Source organism: Macrobrachium nipponense, chromosome 6 (assembly GCF_015104395.2).
Source record: "Macrobrachium nipponense isolate FS-2020 chromosome 6, ASM1510439v2, whole genome shotgun sequence".
In the NCBI taxonomy this organism is placed as follows: Eukaryota; Metazoa; Arthropoda; class Malacostraca; order Decapoda; family Palaemonidae; genus Macrobrachium; species Macrobrachium nipponense.
In genome coordinates, this window is record NC_061108.1 from 43,250,617 (window position 1) to 43,273,326 (window position 22,710).

Below are 22,710 nucleotides of genomic sequence, written 5' to 3' on the forward strand. Positions count from 1 at the left end.
CCTGACGTGGTCGAGCGAGGAGAAATTTTTAAGTCAATCCAAGCCCACAGTGCTGGGTCCGATCTCTACTTACTGACGACCCTTAAGGCACTATGGGTATGGCGTATATCCAGGTGAGGGACCCAGGGCAGTTACCAGTGTGTATAACGGTATTGCCCCTCCCCCAGTTGGGCCTCCTTGGTGAGAGGGACCTCATCGTGGATGAAATTGATCATTTATATGGAGAAAAAATAAACTTCCCAACGACTTCTGGCATGGCAATGGACTGTTCACAGGATAACTCAAATAATGAAAATCAGAGTGGTATTAAAACATTATTACCATACAATAAACCCAAAAGAAGTAGATATCGCCAGGACCCAACCTTGATTCACTTTGATTCTCTCTTTGAGGAGTCAAATTGGTCAAGGTTTTTGAACTTAGAAGCAGACAAAGACATATCTTTATTAAATTTAGAAAATTACTTATTGAATTGATGCCCATTGCAGGAGATGAGCATAAGGCAAATTAAAAGAAGGAATGGTTGGTTGAAACAACAACCAAAAACCAATCAGAAAATTATCAGTGTATAAAAAATATAGATAACATAAATATAAATGTCACAAGGCATGATACTATGAATAGTGTGACAAAGGCACAGTTGTAGTACCAAATCTGAGGATGAAACTTAGGTAAATTAATACTTTTAGATTCATTAAAGGAAAAGATACAAGATAATGTTTGAAGACTGTGAAAAATATATGAGGTCCAAGCACGAAAGACAAAAGTAAAACTATCAAATAGCCAAGATAAAATTCAGTGGCCAAACCTTGCCCTTGAAAATTTAAAATACTGGGATTAAATATGGGAACTAAGACCTTATGTTTCCTAAACCTGTGCAATGTAAGATCTGTTGCAAATATGGTCATACAGTCTTAAGTGCAAAATATTTATAGATGTGCCTTTTGCAGCTTGCAGGACCATAAAACATGTGGAAAACTGTGGCCAAACCCAAATGCATAAATTGTGGATTAGAAACATCATGCTAGATCTAAATTGTGTGCATTCTATATCTACAATACAGAACTTAAATTACTACAAGAACGAACTGGAATGTCGATAAGAGAAGCAAAGTTAGAACTGAAAGTGAGAGGATTTTAAATGACCCTGCTAAGAAATTTAGGTATGCAGAACCTCAAAGTCAAGCAATACCAAAGAACTGAACAAATGATAATATAGATTATAAAGAATACCACCACAAAAAATACAAGATGAAAAGACTCTTCAAACATGTAGACATTACCACTGTGGAAAATCGATTTTCCTCATTAAAGGAAATTTAAATAGTAATGATATAGAGGAAGACTTAAGAAGAATTAAAATTACAAAAATGTGATAAAATAGATAACACTACTCGGAAGAGGCAACTGGATAGACCCCACCTAATTCCACCAAACAAATCTGTTAAAAAAGGATTTTTGACGTAGCAAAAAATCTATTTCTGGGCGATTGGGTTAGTGCGCCCAGCGAAATAATCCTTTAAATCATTTATTTCTAGGGTAAATGATCTAACAAATACCAGAGAATAAACAAAAATGAGAAAGGTCAGTATAACTGACTCGCTCACCACAAGGAGGGCGTCGTATGAACACTAGGGTCGAGTGAGACCACTACCACGAAACTTCTTGTCATTAGAAATTTTCCCTACAGCAAAAATCCCACAGGAAGAGAGCCGACCACAGAACGGGCAGCAACTACTACTACTACAACCCACGCTTAGGTGACTGCCGCGCCTCTGGTGGCCATCCTGAAGTTTTTAGCAATCAATCTGATGAAGGGTTTGGGAAGAGGTGGGATTTTCGCTGGGGCGACACGAACCAATCGCCCAGAAATAGATTTTTCCTACGTCAAAATCCTTTTCTTGGGGCTCAGTTCGTGTCGCTGCACGAAAATTGTACCAGAGAATTTTAGCACAAGATTGAAACAAAGAAGGTCTCAATAAACTTAAAATTCAACTATATACTATAATTTATAAGAAAATAAAATAATATATTACAATGTTCGTACAATCTGGATAAAGAACAATACTTAAGAGGTAACTTATAGAATATATATTTATACAAAGGCTTACATCAGTTATATGTTGAATTGAAATAAACATATGTGTTACATCATAGTTCAAAACACATTAAATAATTATTAAATAAACATTAGCAATAATTGGTAGAATTAAAGGATGTGTGTGAACAAACTTAAGCTAAAGAACACACCAAATAAGTTTTCATAAATCTTAATAACAATACCATAACCATTATTAATGGGGGATGTGGCATCCTAGCATAAAAAAAAGAAAAAAAGGGGACCACATCTAAAGATCAGTATGTACAATCAATTGGTGGTGACCCTAGCAAAAAAAAAATAAGGGACCCACTAAACCATCAACAAGAGCAGCTAAGACTCGAGGACAAACATGGTGAACATGGTAGGCTAGGACAAACTGTTGGCTGAGATAGGGTGGAAAAGGAGATCTGGATCTTCAACTGAACTACTGTGCAGAGTCAGGGGAAACTATGTTACCCGCTGCAACTGCTGAAAATTTTTAGAGATTCCAAAGACTTTAAGTAAATGACGCTTAAAAAAAATACGTCGCGATTTCATCCAAGTATACTTCTTCAAATCATCAAAATTCATGATTTGAAAGTAGTTGATTGAGGTGGCTACTGCCCTACATCGTGAACCTTGGGGAAGGATTCAGGTTAGCTTGCTTAATAAAGTATAGGATCTGTTTGCTTATACCTTTAATTGATAAAGTACCACCTTTTTCTCTTCTAAAGAGGACCGAAGAGGGATGAGGATGTCCTGGACAGAAAGGCTCGTAAGGTCGTTACTGGACAAAGAGAAAGATCTTGAGGAAGGGGTATAAACCTTCCAAATTCCCACCACCTCAACAAAGGACCTCATTCTTTGCTAAAAAAGCTGCGATGCATTGGAGAAAGCAGAACTTCTCCTGAAGGAAGAAATTCTTACATGATTTGCATCTGTGGATAACGCCGACAGTTTTTCTGAAATTCTAGCTCCTGAAAGCCAAGCTTAATAAAAATAATGTTTTTCTTAAGAGCATTATAAAGAACATGTCGTATTATTTGTATCTGAAGCCAGTTTTAGAACATCATTTAAAAACCATGACACTGACGGTAGGCCTTACTGAAGGTCTAGTCTAGCACAAGCCTTGGGGACAAATAGAGAAAAGTAAGAATCTTTTAAGTCTATGTTAAAACCCAGTTGAAAAAATCTTCTTCAAGGCTGACTTGTTTGTCGTAATGGTTACTAGCTGCTAAACCCTTTTTCAAATAAGGATCTGAAAAAGGATATAGCTGAATTGGAGTTTGTCATGATTTTAATGTACCGCTTTCTCTCAGGAAGGATGCCAACTTTTTAAACTGCAGCATCCATACTGCTTAAAGTTGATCTATTTTATCTGATTCAGGAAAAGAATATTTTGTGGATCGATATTTGCATCTCCTCTTGGCCGCAAAACTTCATGAACCGCCATAAAGTTAGGGTTTTTTGAGTTCCTGAGGAAGCGGAACACAGTCTTCATTTGTACCTGACTGGGAGAGCCTGGGATTATGGGCAATTCGAAGAGGACGAAGACCCATTCCAGAAATCTAAGGGGTACCAGTTGTGGCTCTTCGGCCAGTCTTGGGAGCTACTAGAGCTACTTGACCCTTGAACGCCCTGAGTTTGCTCAGTACTTTCAGGGAAGAGCACCAGAGGAAAGACATAAAATCTTCTCCCCGTGTTTTTCCAAAGCTATGGACAGGGCGTCCGTGGCATAAGGCCAGAGGGTCCAGTTGGGAGCCACATAACAGGGAGGGAAGTTTTGTGGTTCGTTTGAGATGCAAACAGATCTGACTTGCAGGCCTGGTACCTTCCAGAGAATCCATTGGAACGAACCTGTTTGTCCAGTGACTATTCCGATTCCAGAGGAACTGAACGGGATAGAGCATCTGCTATGACGTTTCTCACTCCGGCCAGATGGGTTGGAGGAGAGGTGCCAACTGAACTTGTCCGCCAGGGGAAAAGATGGCTACCATGACATGATTCAGGTGTCTACTTGGAGCCTCCCCTGTTTATACAATGGACTACCACTGCGCTGTCCAGAAACTAACTTTATGTGAGAGTTCTTTCTTGGCGGACGTAACCTTCTTCAGAGTCAGGAACACTGCCATTGCTTCCAATACATTTATTGTGGAAGGCTGGCGGAACTTGAGGTGACCATGTTCCCTGAACTTTCTTGAACTGAGAATATCCTCGCCAGCCGCTTAGTGAAGCGTCTGTGTGGAGAGTGATTCCCGGAGGAGGAAACTGAAGGGGTACTGATATGGACAGGTTTTTAACTTTGTCCAAGGGCGCAGACGATTCCGTAGAATCTGTGGTATTGATGATACCTTGTCCCTGGATCTGACATTTGCTCGTGAGCGCCAGATCCTGGTTAAGTCTTTCAGTTTGGCTTTCATCAAGATGTTTGTCACTGAGGCAAATTGGAGGGAACCCAGGATTCTTTCCTGGTTTCTCCTTGAAGCATATTTGTACTTTAGAAATTGTTTCACTGACTTCGCTATTTCTTTCCTTTTGGCTGATGGAATCGACAGAGTATGGGAGGATAGATTCCATTGAATGCCAGCCATTGAAGTTGGACTCCGGAGTGAGTCTTGACTTTGTCTGTTTATCTGGAACCCCCAGATATTCCAGGAATTGAATGACTTTTCATTGTGGCTTTGACGACATTCCTCGACTGTTGGAGCCCAAATCAACCAATCGTCGAGGTACGCTACTACCATTATCCCTTGAGACCTCAGTTGTTGAACGACTACTTCTGCTAATTTCGTGAACACTCTGGGTGCTACATTCAGACCGAAAGGAAACTACCTTGAAGGAGAATGCCTGATCTCCTAGTCTGAAGCCCAGGTAAGGGCGAAAGTGTCTTGCAATAGGGATATAATCGTATGGATCTGTAAGATCGATAGAGGTGGTGACGGCCCCACGGGGAAGTAAGGTCCGCACCTGCAAGATGGTCAGCATTTTGAACTTGTCGCAGCGAATGGCCAATTTTAAGCGGACAATCTAAGATTACCCTTCTTTTAATGAGCCTTTCTTGGTACGCTGAATAAGCGACCCTGAAAACTTTAATCTGTTGACTCTCGCTATTGCTCCTTTCTGGAGGAGCTCCTCCGCATACTCCGTCAGTTCTTTCGATGGAAGTTGAAGGAAAGGTCTGGGTGGAGGAGGGTCTCCAATCCAACTCCAACCCAGGCCCTTCGACACAATGCTTCTGTGCCCATTTGCTGAATCCCCACCGATGCCGGGGAAGAGAAACAGCCTCCCATCCTACCTATGAGATCTCACTGCTGCTGGGTCAGAGTGACCTCCGCGGCCTCCACGGAAGAAGTGTTTTCCCCTGTTGAGCGACCTTCCTGATCCTCTGACGAAAGGATCCCTAGTTCTACCTCCCCTGGCGAACCGGTCATAGTGCTGGAAGGCTTGACCTTCGAACACCTGGTTAAAGGCGGGGGAGACAGCGTAGGAGGTGGAAGGCTGAGCCTGAGGAGAAATCACGTAAATGGGCTGAGCCGGACTCTTCGAGGTAGAAGGCTGGCCTGATTGTACAATCGGCACAGCTGACACAGCTTGATTGAATCTTTGAGGCTTCTTCTGATAAGGCTGGTAACGCTTTGCCTTTTTTTTGTTTTTAGCTTCTTGCCTGCTGCAGCCTGATCTTGGCGCCTCTTTGCAGTGAGGCAGCAACGATCTTTGAGGCTCTGATTGAGCCTTGTCGCCTCATTTTGGACCTCTTTGACCATAGCTTCTGGGAAGAGGTCTGCCCCCCAGATGTTCGAGGAAACAAAGCAACTTATTAGGCTCATGCCGAATAGTTGCTTCTGGAGGAGGACATTGCTTTCGGCAATTGACCCTAGCAGTCACAAACTCACACAGGTCCGATTGGACCGTATAAGTCTGTGACTTGGTCAACAACTTGAAGAGCGGCTCTGGAGCATATGAAATAGCCGCTACCTCTGTCATTGCCATGGTATTCATTGACCTGGCAAGCCTAGACTTGGCCTCAAACTCAGCTTGAATGAGGCTATCAGGAAGTCTAGGCAGCTTCTCGCCGAACTGGTCCATGGCACAGTCCAGTTTGAGCTTACCTGCCGAGAAGGTGTTAGGCAGATCCTCCCACAAGTCTCCAAGCGAAGGGAGCAACGGAGAAGTGGGATCTGCTTCCCTTAGCTGAGGTAAGGGTTCTCCCTTCAAGCCAGCTGGGATGGTAACAGTGGCAATCTTTGTTAAGAAGGGGAAAGGAGCCTCTTCTTAAATCGTAAAGATGGTAAAGGGACTCTTGAACGCCTGAATCCTGGTGTTCGAGCAGTCCATCTCCTCTAGACACCTAAGCCACTCCCTTTGAGCCTGGTCCCGGGAGTACAACACTGTCTCCCTCGGGACCTTATCTTCCCTAGTCATGGCTGCCTCCGTCAGCCTGGCGTAGCCAATGAACGGCGGTTGAAGGTTCTCCGGATAGAACTCGAAGTCTTCAATCCTTCGAGTATCGCACTCTGGAATGGAGATTGAGTCCGTCCTGGAAAAAGGGGCGTATGAAGCCACTCTCCAGGAATTGTTCATGAGAACGGAGGCAGAGAATCATGGGGGAGGAAGCTGCATCAGACCAACACCAGGTGCCGGAGGAGTAGCTTGAGGGGCCTGGTTGAACCCAGATATAATGTTCTCCTGAGTTGTGATCCTTTCGGATAACTGGGAGAACATCTGCTCCATGCTGGTCCTCAAAGAGCCTCCACCAAGTCCCCCATCTGCTGCATCATCCCAACGGAGAAGGCGTTGGGATCAAAGGCCGGAGCCGGTGCAGAGGTGGAAGGGTAACTTGGCAGAGGTACCTCAGGAGGAGGAGGAGAGGCCGTGGACTCCGCCGGAGTACGGGGCCTCTCCTTTGAGGACTTGCTCTTAGAGGACCTAGAGCCAGAAGCAGACGATTTACCCTTCTCTGCTCCGGGGTTCAAAGCCGAAGACTTACGAGACGATGACGTCGACGAAGTCTTTTTGGACGACGACGACGCCTTCGTAAGGGTTTTCTGCGCTCTGTGTCCCTTCACTTTGGGTTCACAGAGCGCTAGGCGACGAGGTACTGGAGCTCAGCTCCAGTAAAGCTTGGAAGGAAGCAGTCGATATAGCGGGAGAAGAAGATCCAGAAGCGCCCAAGGGAAGCCCTTGGGCGTCCAACGTACCTACCTCGACCAACAGGTCGTCCACACCTACCATAGATTCCACGTTCAGGTCCAATGTCGCGACTTCCGCCGAGATATCCTGGCCTGGTTCCTTCATGCAAGCGGCGACCTGCCGCTGGATAGCCGTCATCGTCGGGGCTGCCTCCGCTGGGTCGACGTACCCCGTCGACTTGCCGCCGGGGAACAGAAGGACAGCCATCCTCTTCTCAAGGATGTAGGGCTGTTCCCTTGGCGGCGTTCTTGCCGAAGCCGCCGACCCCAAGCCCTCAGGGGTTGCAAGGGCAGTCTCTCTAACAGCGGCAGCCTGTAAGAGAGGGTGTTATTGAGTTTTAGTTTAAAGTTGAGGTTCAACCTAGACTAAAAAAGAACCTTAAGCCTACAAATTTGTCCATATATTTCACAAAATATGGAGAACTTAAGCTTAAAAGATATTCTGAACTTAAAATTACTTACTCCGTCCAAAAACTGACTCACAAGATCATAGCAGATCGTACACGTTTCGTGGAACCAGACCTGCAGATTCCCGTGAGGAGTCGCGCACGGAGCGTGGAACCTGCAGACTTCGTGTCCACAGGGGTCCTGGCGCACGGCGTTGCACCCTGGGTGCTCACAGTTGGTAATCTGTAAGTGGAAGGATACATGAGTCATTATAACACTTACAGGGCTACTCTAGAACTCCGTTGCATGCCGGGACAGCGCGAACATTTTTGGGCATCAACCCCTCCCCTACCGCCTTAATAGGCAATAATATAGCTCCGGTGTGAGCTGGAATAGAAAGCAGATGGCAAGGGTAGGGACCCAGCTTAAGATAACTTATCAATAACTTATGATTAGCTTAAGCTATAAAATAGCACAAAATTCCGGAAGACGATTCCGAAATCGTGGTGGTGTCCGTCTCCGCCGGTTGCGCCGGAGAGACGGGATGGTTAAGGCAAAGGAGACCGACTGTACGCCTGGGGTCCGCCCGTAGGCGGGATACTAGCTCCCTCCCTCGCAATCGACGGAGCTCCGGAAAAGAAAACAGCCACCGCTAACACGGGGAGGGGCGAGAGGGCGAAACAGAACTCGAGCCTACAGCGGAGCAACGGAGCAACAAAGGAGGGGGGAGGCCAACCCCCCTACTTCGTCCCAACGGAGCACCGTGAAGCAGAGATACAAGGTCATACCCAGTCCAGCGTCTGTCCAGCCTCCCCTACTCCCTCCGCGTAGGGAGAGAGGGAGACAGGCCCGGATGGAGCGAGCAAGGACAGACCTCCCTCCCCCCAGCTCTATGGGAGAGCGGGAGGAGGGCAGGGTGACTGGGACGGGCGTCTGGCTGTACCGCGATCACAGGGTGACCACGTATGATAACACGATAAAAAACAACGAAATCTATAGCCTAGGTTAATGCAACCAAACTGATCAGCGAGATGCAACTGTAGATGCAACAAAACTGATAATAAGGAGGCAACAAAACTGATGGGGACCATGAAATAATAAACCTAGGCTAAGATAACGTACCAGACGCCCTAGGCTAACCAAAACCAAATAAAACCATTAGAATAAATAAAATAACACTAAAGTAGGGGAAATAAATATAGTAGGAGAAAAAATCCAGGAGTGTACGACTAACCCGAAGGAAAGTCTACCACTCAAAGCTAGCCTGGGCCAATACTAAGAGCTATGGCTAGGGTCTGGATGGAAGAGAAAATGCCTACGCAAGGTATAGAAAGACATGCATGCATGACATAAAACCCATGCAGGCTAGATCCCCTAACTAATAATAATCATAAAAAGGTCTAGAGACGCATAAAATAAAGGGAAGGTTCCAGGTATGGGAGACCGAGAACGAACCCGCCACGAGGCAGAACAATGCCGCCATGCTTCCGACCGAGAATCCGTATTTATACCTAAAAAATGGCAAATACTGACTCCAGGAAGGAAAAAACTAAATAGGAACCTTTCGGAATACTTAACTTAGCTGATGCGATGGCTGATCGTTCCATGGTGGCAGAAAATCCTCAAAAAAGAGCACAAAACACAGAGCACGAAAAAATGCGGCGTCTTGTAGACCTCTAACTTTAAAGGATGACCACCAGAGCGGCGGCAGTCACCTAAGCGTGGGTTTTTAGTAGTAGTAGTTGCTGCCCGTTCTGTGGGGTCGGCTCTCTTCCTGTGTGTGGGATTTTGCTGTAGGAAATTTCTAATTGACAAGAAGTTCGTGGTAGTGGTCTCACTCGCCCTAGTGTTCATACCAACGCCCTCCTTGTGGTGAGCGAGTCAGTTATACTGACCTTTTCTTTATTTTGTTTATTCTCTGGTATTTGTTAGATCATTTACCCTAGAAATAATGATTTAAAGGATTATTTCGCGCAGCGACACGAACTGAGCCCAGAAAAGATAAATAACCCACCAATCTTGTCAAAAACTAAAGTTCAGAAACAACACTAAATCAAATATTCCATTGTCTCCCATAGTAACAATAGTACCTCTAGGAGCAGAATCAGAAAATTCAGAAGAAATTGAAAACCAAAATATAGATCACTATAGTAAAAATGAAGAAATTCACCCATCACCAATTATAGGGACCACAGGAAAAACCAAGGAAAAACAACAAACTGATAAACATGAAGATACATGTGGTTGCAGTAAATGCTTTATAGCAATGTGCAACAAAAATAAGACTTTAACCAAAAACAGGCTAACCAAAACCATAAGAAATTTCTTGAGGAATATGAATAAGGAAAAAACAAACATCAAATCTCATGAAAAAGGTTGTATGTGTATTGAACACTTAGAAAATTACAAAGAGAAACACATCAGTTGTAGATAATATTCTAAAGAAATTCAAAATGGAAAAATTAAAATCAAGATAGTAAAAAAAAGTAACAGTTAACGAAAGTAAGATTCTAACTACAACAAAAAATGAATCAAGACCTACAAAAATACAAATTAACTTATAAAAATTTTTAAGAAAATATCAGCTTTATTAATCTAGGGTCATTTGACCACTCATATTGTACAACACAAACAGAGTTTAACTAGTGTCAGTACACTTTCATGCAACATAGAATGGTCAACACGACACCTGGTAAAACTTTTTAGATGTCAGGACAGTGGAAAGACATCAGGATGCTTAGGAGGTTTATTCCCACTCAGAAACAAAATCTTTGGGGAAGTTGGCTGCTGTTTGAGTGAAATGAACAACATATTTGTTTGATCATTGATTCTGTGGAAGGAAAGTGTTTTAGCAACTGGGGATTCAGGAAGAACAAACTGTCTATAAGGGCCTTTACATCTGTAAGTTCGGCACTTGTTGTGGGATATAAGGAGCTCTCATTTAGACTTACTAGCATGTAGATAAACAGGGACATCCGAATGATTACTACTTCTTTGATGGCCCTTAGGCTTGAGCAGTGGATGTTTCATTAAATTTGGCCTAATTCAGACTCAGGCCTGCCCTCTTATCTACTCTGGATTCTATTGAGCATTTTCAAGTTCAAGAATTGCTTAGTGTCTCCTGTAGAGCCCTTGTAGCCTTAGGGCAAATGATTTTCAAAATTTCAAATCATCTCAGTAGATGTCTCATTCTTCCGTTAAGAGGAAATCAACTCTACTACACAATTCCATACACTTCCATTAACTTAGGCATCTCCTTAACTGCTTGGAGATGTTAGAATGTCCCCTCCCAATAATAAGATTTTCAAGTTATCATAGGATCTGTCCTTAATTGAAGACTGCCGTGGCCTGGGGTCAGAAGCAGTGGTCTGTGTATTGCTGAGGGTGCCATTCTAGAGGAATTTTCAGCACCTAGATCCTTATAGACATCAATGTTTTCTGTTTAGATAATAAGACTTTTTACTCTACTTCCAAATTTATCATTCCATACGTACTTTCCTTGGTATTACTTCATTTTAGATCTTGCTGAGGACCAGCACTGTAAGGTGTTGAGATTAAAGGTCCTTCATCTCTATATCAGTCTCTCTGGAGTTTAGATGCCGGTCTAATCTTTATCTGAATTTAATATGAAATGCTATTTTAGCTTTCTGCCTTAGACTATGCTTTACAGTGCCCTGTAAGAATTCCAATGTAACCTCTTAGTGGGAAGAAGAGAAAACTTCTCTATCCTGTTGTCAAAGGTTAATCCTGGACGAGGCAAAGTTAACCTTTGGTTTTGTGGTTTTAGGAAACGTAGATTTCGTGGTCAAAGGTTAAGCCTAAAAGAGGCAAAATCAACCTTTTGTTTTGTGGTTTTAGAAAACCTAGCTGTCTTTGCCAGTGGTTCAGCTTGAAGGATAATTTGACTTTTTGTTTTGTGGTTTTAGAAAACCTAGATGCCTCTACCAGTGGTTAAGCTTGAAGGCAAAGTTAACTTTTTGTTTTGTGGTACATAATAGAAAACCTAAAATGTATTTGGGAAGGTTTTAAAAAACATAGATGCCTTTGCCAATGGTTAAGCTTGAAGGCAAAGTTAACTTTTTGTTTTGTGGTTTTAGAAAACCTAGAATGTATTTATGAAGGTTAAGCCTGGAAGAGGCAAAGTTTACATTTTGTGTTGTGATTTTTTTAAACTCATAACGTCTTTGTCAAGGAACACAAGGTCCTCTGTGACTTATTGAATAGGCTAGTGCTTGAGAATTAGCTCCTATATCTTCTAGCTTTATTGAAGGTAAACATTCATAATGTGAGCAACAATTGTAACTTCATTTAGTGTTAAGTCAATTTGTTGCACCAGAATAGGATTGATGTTGCGCAGTAGAAGTACGATTCGGTATTTACCCGTTCACTACCTCAAGTATACAGAATTGTGTTTGAAAACAGCAAAGCCCTTAATCCACTACTAGTAGTGGGTAGTCTTTCCCTGAACCAAAAAAAGAACAATTCTTTAGATTCTTTTGTTTAAATCCTGGGTTTTAATATTTTGGGGAGTGTGAAGGTACAAATTTTGTACAGGATGTACCTTTATATTGTAAAGTGACTCGTTTTATAGGGCTTTTGGACCCAGGCACAGGGGTTCCCCATACCACTTGCATTTCTTTCTGGCTTGATGCAGTTTTCTCTGCAAGGCTGCTTTTTGCTGCTCTCTGAATAGAATCCAACTTCTGGTGGTAGTTTATACTAAAATCCACAAGGATTCCAGATCAGGTGAGAATGTTTTGGGTTTAATGCAAGAAACCTTTAGCTTGAATGGCTGAGCAGATTTTTGTCTAGCTGCACTACCCACCATCCTCTTCTTAATGCGGGAATCAGCTAATTTTAACAGTAGGTAAGATTCATCTCAAATAATATAAATTTGCATAATAAAATTTATTATTTGGATACTTACCTACTGTTAAAGTAGACCCACCCAGCCTCCCCACTACCTAGTTGGCTGTCAAGGAGAATTCTGATGAGCTAAAACATTTGAAACACACCTGGTGGAGAACAGATAAACTATACAGTCATCTGGGCAGCCATTCAATATTTTGTTTGAATGTCGACTCTCCTAATCAGAGCAGAGATATAGCTAACTTTAACAGTTGGTATCCAAATAATAACTTTTATTATGAAAATTTATATTATTAAATTTACTGCCATCTGTGAAACAAGAAAGCATGGTTATGTATATGATGTTAACTTTATTGCTTTTCATCTCTTGATAGATGTGTTATTCCTGTTTCTGCATAGTGTTTTAACAAGCATAAAAAATTTCAGCGTTTGAATAAGGCCTTGATTATGACATACATTATTAATCATGTCAAGTATTAATTATAAATCATTCTCCGCTTTGCATTTCACTCAAGGATATTTTTCACCACAAATAGAAAGGAATAAGAATTTAAAATAGTGTAAAGGATAGCTGTAGGAAGAAGTCCAGAGTATTATATTGTGTTATGGTACATTTTATAGGTGGGATACAGATATCTGTAACTTTTCTTTCAGACAAAGAGTGACAAAAGGGATATTACATCTTTTATGGTGGAACTGAGAACAGTGTGGTTTAACTTTGCAGCACCTCCCCATGCACCTTTCACAAGAAAAATTGATTATACTCGGTAAGTGCTATTTCCTTACACTATAGAAATTGTGATTTTTTTGGCCAAAGTTAGTGAAAGTACTGTGTACTTAACAATTAGTTCTTAAATGTTAGAATGGAAATATGGTTGGGGAACTACATTGTTGGTGGTCTTTTGTTTGTCAATTTTTCATAAGTTGTAATTTAAGGGGGCCGGCCGGCTAATGCCATTTTTTAAGGACAGGACTTTGACATTCATACCACTTAATAAGGTGACTTGGGACATCTCCAAACCGCATATGATTGTCGCCTCTGACCTTCAGTTTGTGACGCCAGGGTGATTTATCCCGAAATTAACCATTTTTCAAATTCTATCTCCCTTGATATTTAATATTAAGACCTGGGATTACTACCATATATAGACCTGATGTAGACCTCCAGTCAAATGAGTTTTTTTTCTAAAAGTAATTTTTTTGCTAGATATGAATTTTTTCATTATGGTAAAAAAATAAATCCTATAAATCCGGAAAAAAAAATTTAGAAAAAAGAAAGAAAAATTGGAAAAAAGGGCTTCATTTGAATGTTCTATTATCTCTTTCTAAGTTATATACCGCTATAGTTTTAAAACTGAGGGAGAAGATAGAATTTGAAGGTCAACAAGTATAGTTTTGAGATATGGGTGTTCAAAGTTTTCATTTGTATTTTTACAAAGACAATGTTAATAAATAATGATTAGTATGAATTTTATATTTTTTGGGGGGTATTTAATAAACCAAAACTATGTTATTTATCATAATTTATTCATAAACGAAGATCCCTTTGCTCATATATCATAGCCTGGGGCACTGCGTCAGGCAAGATGGTGCACTCCTTCCTATGCAACACTCTCTCTCTCCTTTGCTAACTCAGCTTATTAGAGCGAATTTTCTTGCTGATGTTAGCGAGATGTTTTCTTGTCTTTTCCTCTTTGGCATGATGAAATTCTTGCTGAACCAAAGATAAACACGTAAAGCTAGCGAATGTAGGAGGTGAAACTCGAACATGTACCCTTTATCATGTTTCTGCTTGTGCTGAATGGTGGTAAACTGAGAACAGTGAGAACCTTCCCTCCTGCAACTCATGGAATCTCAACAGATGCCATTGCTCACAATTTCTTTGACAATAATTATCAAAATTTATGATAAAAGAAGAAATATTGCATTTTCTTTTATGATCAATGTTTTTGGCTTATTGAGTTATGTTTACTAATTACCCTGTAACTACGAAAATAAGGGGAATTTTGACAAAATATTTCGTATACACATTCTCCATTGCCATATTAAGCACACCCATAGACCAGGCTGAATTTAAGAATGGCTAGTTTAAAAAAAAAAATATGTCACTGGAAGAAGTAATAACATCAATGAAAAAAGGAAGCTTTGCATATGCAAACATTATAAAAAGAATATTAAAAAATTTTCTGTACGTTCCAAGGGAAGTTGAAAGTGAAAACGTATTTCCAACCCTGTGCAGCGGGCCCTTTTCCAAAAGACAGTCGTAAAATCCACTAATTTTACTCAGTCATAAGTGTTTTTCTAATATTTTTAGATTTTTTATTTTTTGTAAAAATTATAATTACAGCTCACACACTATCATATCAGGTAAGGACTAAAATCAATAACAGATTTTTATTGTATTTATTATAAAATATTTATGAAATGCCCTGGGATGGGGAAGTGCAGTACTTTCCCCCATTGACATCTCAAGTCAAGCAGTTCTTACTCTATAATTTATTGACCTACTAGAGTTGCCATGTTAGAGTTGCTAAAAAGTCCATTTATGGCCCATTAAAGTGATCTGAACACTTTTCCCATAAATTCATTCAAACTGTATGGTGCGTGTTATGATCCCTCTCAAAGGGCTAACAGCAAAATAGAAAACAAAAACTAAACACTTTCTTTCTAACAGGTGTTCTCCAAGTTAGTCACAGAAGGTGAAATAACAATCAGCATGCCAATTTTAACAGTGAGCGATAAATACCAGAGATAAAATACTAAAGTTTATAAAAAAAAATTTAAAGTTAGAAATGATTAACAGAACCTCTGAAAATACAATGAAAAGTAAATGCCACTCACACAATGAAAACAAAATTCAAGCAAATCACCTACATTGTTAATGATAGAATAAATAAAACATACATACCAAATAAGGAGGGGGTTCTGAAAGGGAATGGAAATTTCAGTCAGATAGAACCCTAACAATTTACAATACTAATAAAAATTCCCTGTACTAAACATGGTGGCCTCCAAAAGTCTAAACCTCCACGGGAATCCTCCTGGAGTAAGCAGACACTACTGGACCATAGGGCGTGACAGCAGCGGACAAACAAGGCAGGGATGGCTTGTTCCACAAGACTTCAGGGTCCGCAGACAAAGGCTACAAGGCAGGAATAGCTTTTCCCGCAATACTTCAGGGTCCGCAAATAGGCCTGACCACAACACAACAGACTCAAGTCCCTCAGCATTAATAGAATTGCAATGACTTATACCTGCAGTCAGCGAGGTCCCCCGGGCAAATACTGGCCCAAGGCTACAGGAAGTAGAGATGAAGTAGTGTTGTGGACAACTCCAGCTCAAACATGGAAAACTCTTCCAGAAATGTGGAGTCAACTTGCTAGTCCCAGAGAGGTTGTATAATCACGAAGGCCAGAATCAGACTGCTGTACCTGGGCACAAGGACTTTCAAAGTCACCTCTGAATACTCCAAGGAAACTGAAAACAGGACTCTGGGAATAAACAGGCCAAGGATAAAAAACAGGAATGAAAACTCAAAATAACATAGAGGAAGAAAACTTAATACCCTGATGGGGATACTATAGAAAATGGCAAATTAGAGTAAACTAAAGATAATGAATCTAAACCAAAACAAAAAGGAAAGGCAAGGTTCTAACACCACACCTACCAAAAAAAAATAAATCTTTTTATTTAATTCAACAGTAACATTATTGAGAGAAACATAGCATAAAGAGTTGGCTTACAATATTTTTTTTTCTTTTAATACCTGAAAGAAAAACTTATATACATATACACATACACAACATATATAACACAGGTTACTGCTCAACTCCTCACTTCCCATCTAAACAACCATAATTGTCCTGTTTTTTTTTTCATGGAATAATCTTATATTAACATAATAGGGCCACATTGCCCTAACACATTTGGGTAATGAGGACCCAAACCTCCAGCATCACTTGCATCCGTAGCAGGTGAAAAGGTGATGCTGAAATTGGGGGCTCTCAATACTGGAAAGCTTAATAAACACTTCTGAGGGACTCAAAAGCCTTTTGAGACTTCAGTCCAAACAAAAGCCACCTGTTTATTAAGAGGGTTAGTAAGGGGATCTGCAATGTCTGGAAAATTCTTCACAAAATCGCCTATAGTAACCCAACCAGGCCAAGGAATCTTCTAACACCCCTCTGGCAGGAAGGGACTGGCATCCTCTCTACTACCTCCACATTAGCTCTCTTTGACGCCACCTTTCTACTACTAACTATATACCCTAAATACACCACTTCTGCCTTAGGAAAATTGCATTACCCAAATTCACAACTAAACGAGCTCTTGTCAACGCCTTAAATATAGTTTCCATGCATTTCAAATGAGGTTTTCCAATCGTCACTATAAATTACAATGTCGTCGATATAAACCATGCAACCTTCCAAACCATAGACCACAGAATTCATTAACTTCTGAAAGGTTGCAGCTGCATTCTTCAACCCAAACTGACATTGAAATAAACCCTGGGGAGTAACAAAAGCAGATAAAGCCCTGGCACATTTAGATAGTGGCACCTGCCAGTAACCTTTAAGATCAAACTTACTAATATACTTTGCTTGCCCCAACCGATTAATACAGTCCTCCACTCAAGGCAGGGGGAAACTATTGGAACGGGTCACCTCGTCCAATTTCCGATAGACTATGCACATCCTGTACCCTCCATCAGACTTTTTTACCAATACCACAGGTGAGGACCAAGGACTATCACTTTGCTCTATGAGACCGTGTTGTAACACATACTCCACTTCCATGGCCACCACCTAACTTTTCATAGGATTCAAACAATAAGGGTACTGCCCGACTGGAAGGGCATTACCTACGTCTACGTCAGGCTCCAAAATTGATGTATGACCAGGGATGTCAGAAAATAGATCCTTATAACTATACATTAACTTTTTCAACACTTCATTTCTCTATATCCAAATGCATGACTACTAGATTATCAAAATTTTCCAAGGAATTCTGATTGTCAGAAGGACAACTCCTTGTCAGCTAATTTACTCTCATCAAAAATTATTACCTGAAAAAGAATTGTAATCATCATTATTACATTTTCTGACAAAAGCCATAGAATGCATTTTCCCTATCACGAAAGTTTCTTTAACATGTTTATCCCTTAAACGCCTAGCCAGCATTTCAGAAATCGTCTCCTGTATGTTGGCGGGGTTCGGGAGTGAGCGCTGAAGCAGAAAAAAGTTTTAACAAAAAATCACAGCGCACTTAGTTTTCAAGATTAAGAGTTCATTTTTGGCTTCTTTTTTTTGTCATTGCCTGAAGTTTAGTATGCAACCATCATATATAAATCATTATCATATATAAATATTGTAATATATGACCATGAAAAAAAAAATTTCAAAAAAAAAATATACGTATAATTGTATACAAATCGCTCTGTTAGCAAAACAATTAAAGCTAATGATTAATTATTTTTCTTTGTATTGTACACTAAATTGCAATGATTTTGATATCTAACAAATTGTAAAACGATCAAAGCAACACAGAGAAAATATTATCACAAAATGATGCCTGAATTCGTAACGTGCGGATGTAAAAAAAATTTTTATTCTAAAATTCACCATAAATCAAAATATTGTGCTAGAGACTTCCTGTTTGTTGCAAAATGAAGGTAAGTGATTGAATATTACTAGACTGTAAGAGTTTTAGCTTACAATTGCGTTTTTTTACCATTTCAGTCGAGTCAAATTTGACTAAATGTCAAATTTTTTCTATTTATCGTGATTTATATGCAAATTTTTCAAAAGTGATAAAAGCTACGCCATGAGATATTTTTTGTTGTATTTTACATGAAGTTGCGCACATTTTCACTTATAAAACTCTATATAACGGTTAATATAAATGGTGCAAATATTATGACAGAGCATTTTGGAGATTTGCGGCCAAGATACCACGCGTGGAGGGAAGAAAAAAGTTTTTCAAAAATTCACCTTAAAATCGAAATATTGTGCTAGAGATTTCCAGTTTTTTGCAAAATGAAGGTAAATGATTGAATATTACTAGACTGTAAGAGTTTGAGCTTACAAGTGTGTTTTTCGACCATTTTGGTTGAGTCAAAGTTGACTGAATGATGAATTTTTTCTATTTATTGTGATTTATATGCAAATTTTTCAAAAATGAATAGAAGCTTCAACCATGAGTTATTTTTTTGTTGAATTCTACATGAAATTGCATACATTTTCATATACAGGCAGTACCCCCGGGTTACGGACGGGGGTTTCCGTTCTTGAGGAGGCGCGTCTAAGCCGAAAATCGTCGTAAGCCGGGAAACGACCACAGAAAAAAAAAAAAAAAAAAAAAAATATGCCCTTTACAAACTAAGACAAAAGTTAGGAGGACCTTTACCTGTGTGGACATGCCAAGTTAAGATTGCATGGATGGTTTGTTAGTGTGGTTTATTCCAATGGCAAAGGATGGTTTCTTGAAGGTATAATTCTTTATTAAACTCTTGTGACACTAAAAATCACCAATGTTACACTACACTTAATCCTTTAGGGTATACCACTAACACTGTCACTAATACGTATTAACAACATGCATTGCCAACACTTTGTTAGATCCATGGAGGGTACACACTAAAATCCAGCTCCCTGGTAGCTCTGGAAGGCAAAAGGTAGAACACAATTAAGTATTTGTACAAAATACTACAAAAACCCAAAACGTCCTGAATACAATATGTAATTATAGATATTCAAGAGTAACAAAAGAAGTTCAATGTATGTTAATTAATTTCCCTTACTTTTAGTTTATAATTCCGTAACTTTGAGTTACATTCAAGAGGTTAAAAAAGTTTAATGTTATGTGAATTAAATTCCGTTCCACCTTTTAGTTTACAAAGTTGTCCTGCTTATGTAACCCTGGATGGACAAGTCTTATGTGGCCCCCATAGCCTACATCAATTCAGGGGGTTCTGGAATGTACAAAAATAATTAGTATGTCAGTAAGGTACTACTATGGCATAGTAAGTTACATACAGTAATATGCACTCCAATACAGTGGTTTAATTCATCATATAATAACATGTCTAAGAAAACTTAGTTAATGGTTAGGTTCAGTCATTCATTCCATTACCTTAGTTTTTATATTTGACATTCAATCGTAACCCTGGGACATGGTACAAAGTTCCTTATGTGGGCCCCATAGGCCTACATCATTCAGGGGGTTCTGAATGTACAAAAAAATAATTAGTATGTTGCCAGTAAGTCACGCTCTATGCCACAAGTAAGTTACATGACAGTAATAATGCACCATACAGTGGTTTAATATCACATATAATAACATGTAATAAAAACTTAGTTTAATGTATGTTAATTAAGTTTCCTTACCTTAGGTTTATATTTGACATTCATCGTAACCCTGGATGGGACAAAGTATTATGGTGGCCCCCATAGCCCATTATCATCATTCAGGGGGGTTCCTGGGAATGTTACAAAAGATAATTTTGTCCAGTAAGTAACTCTATGCATAGTAAGTTCACAACAGTAATAAATGCACCAATACAGTGGGTTTAATATTGTAAATGATTGGTCTTACACCCCCGGGGGGGGGGGGGGGGGGGGGGGGGGGGGAGGGGGGGGTTTTCAGCAGGGAGTGTACAGTATGTATTGTCAATTCCATGAGGGACCTATTGATCACTTATCCCATGTTTGAGAGATCTTGGTCACCTTAAGTTTCATGTTTTACTATATTGTACCTATGTATAAGTTCCTTACCTTTAGTAACAGTTAGTTACAATAGGTTTACAGTTGTCGTGCTGATGTTTATGTAGTAACCACCCTGGACAAAGTTTTAATGTTGGCCCCATAGCCTGCCATCATGGAGGTGGGGGGTCCTGGTTTTTTCTGGAATGTACCGATAAAAAAGTTATCAAAGTTAAGTTCATGTTATGGTATGTTTAGTAAGTTACATACAGTAACCCATCAACTTACAGTGGTTTATAACATGTAACTACCATAATGTACATAATCAAAACTTGGTTGGAAATTCCTGTTAAAAAAAAGTTATGTACGTATGTAATCGATGGTACTACTGTATGTAAAAACCCTTAACTGTTCATACTTTGTTACACTACATGTTGACATGGGATACGTATACTTTCCTGAAGGGTTTTTTTCCATTCCAAAAATGGTTGCTTCTACTTGTAGTACGTTATCCCTTGATGACACTTGTAGTAACAACCTGGAGGTTGTGTGAAAAATGTTGGTTCTGGAAGGAAAAAGTAACAAACTTAGTGTACAAAAAAATACATATACACTAAGAAAGTTGTGAATGCAATATGTTAATTAAACTTGTAGATAATATTCAAGAAGTGTACTACTTAAAAGAAAAGTTAATCTATGGTTAATTAATTTCTTACCTTTAGTTTATATTTTGACATTCATCGTAACCCCTGGATGGACAAAGTCTTATGTGGCCCCATCAGCCTACATCCATTAACAGGGGGTTCTGGAATGCACAAAAATAAATTCAATTAGTATTTTAGGTAAGTACTCTATGGCATAGTAGAAGTTAACATACAAGTAATATGCACCATTACAGTGGTTTAATATCACCATATTAACATGTTACTATAAAACTTAATTTTAGAAAATTTCCTTACATAACTTACCAACTATTTTAGTGAGTCTTTCAAAAGCTGTTACCTAGGTTGTGGGAGATGGGAGGTGGAGGGGTGTAGAGCATTCATGATAAGGCATGCATTCCAAACTCTAACTTCAGTGTGCTTTTATCACAGATAAACAGGCCTAGGGATTGATGGGCAGTCTGGAATAAGGAATTAATATTAAAGGACAGTATGGTAACCAACTTAGGTGTACAAAATTTAAAATTTTTGTACGTATGCAAACATTAAACACAAAAACTGAGAATTTCCTTACCCTCCAGCAAAATGAAGACATGTAGGCTATGTAGATCTTGGTTTATGTAAGTCACAGGTGTCATGCCAGTCTCGGAATGATAATGTTAATAGTGACATCATGATTATATAGTATGTAAATGTTACATAACAAACAAATGGTTAATTACATATTGTAATGATTAAAACATTAATAAAAAAAAACTTGTCCCTTAAAACCAAATTCTAGTGGTTGGCTTTGCTTACTTGGGATGGTTCAATATGGTTACAGAGAAAAGTTGGGTAGGCTGGGCTTGGAGTGGGAGTGGGATGGGCAGGTGGGGCTTGGGAGGTCCTGGAATGATAAAAAATATATAAAATGGATAGTTACTACGACTGTAACTACTGCACATGTTTATTAACTGTTTGAACAGTATGTAGGTTGTGTAACTAACGTTTATGTTCAATATAAAAAATGAAGAATTCTTTTACCTGAAGGGAAATGGGAGAGGTGATACTACCTCGTATCAACTGATTTGGGCTCTGGGGAGGTGATACTTGTATCAAACTGATGAGGGGCAAACATCTACCATCTGGAAAAGAATGATAGGGTAAACATATTATAAGGTGGATGTAATTGTAGACAATGTACACTTTTTAACTAAAATTTCTATTAGGCAATTTATTAAAAACATTTTATACAAATTTGTTAATGGATTCCTTACCTGATGTATAAGGGCGAGGCATCAAAACCATGGGAAAGGCTCAGGGTCCATCTGGGTCACTGTCCAACTTATCAAAGGGGTCTGAAATGGAAAAAAAAAAAAAAATAATAATAAGGTTATTTTGCAACATCAAACACATTGTACACACTATGTAAGTGATTGTTAACTATAAGTATATATAGGGTGTAAACAACCTCTTTCCAACATGGAAAATGAGAAAAATGAAATTGCTTACCTGATTGTACACTGTTGCCAGGTGGGCGGGCTGATACAAGAGGGTCCAGGTACAGGGGAGGGGATCTGGAAACGCTGTCACAGGTAGGTACACGGGAGATCTGGAAACTGTCACAGGTAGTACAGGGAGGAATCTGGAACTGTCCACCGGTAGTACCAGGGGGATCTGGAACTGTCACCACTTCCTGCCAATAAAATTACAAATGATGAAAATTACAATGAAGTTTAACAATTTACTCTTACAAATTTAGGTAGTTGTTTACCATAACAAAAAATCAACCATTTTAATATGGGTACACTATGTAAAACACATAAATTAGTTAAAACAGTTCAG

At 39.6% G+C, this 22,710-nt stretch overlaps 1 protein-coding gene across 1 annotated transcript in view; it reads left to right on the forward strand.

The window, feature by feature from the left end:
- The window catches only part of LOC135216294 (bridge-like lipid transfer protein family member 1), a 661,298-nt gene that overhangs the window by 381,638 nt on the left and 256,950 nt on the right, over positions 1–22,710 (forward strand). The window contains exon 14 of the mRNA XM_064251460.1: positions 13,179–13,291. Within this exon, the coding sequence (XP_064107530.1) occupies positions 13,179–13,291 (113 nt within the window). The remainder of the gene's footprint in view (positions 1–13,178; positions 13,292–22,710) is intronic.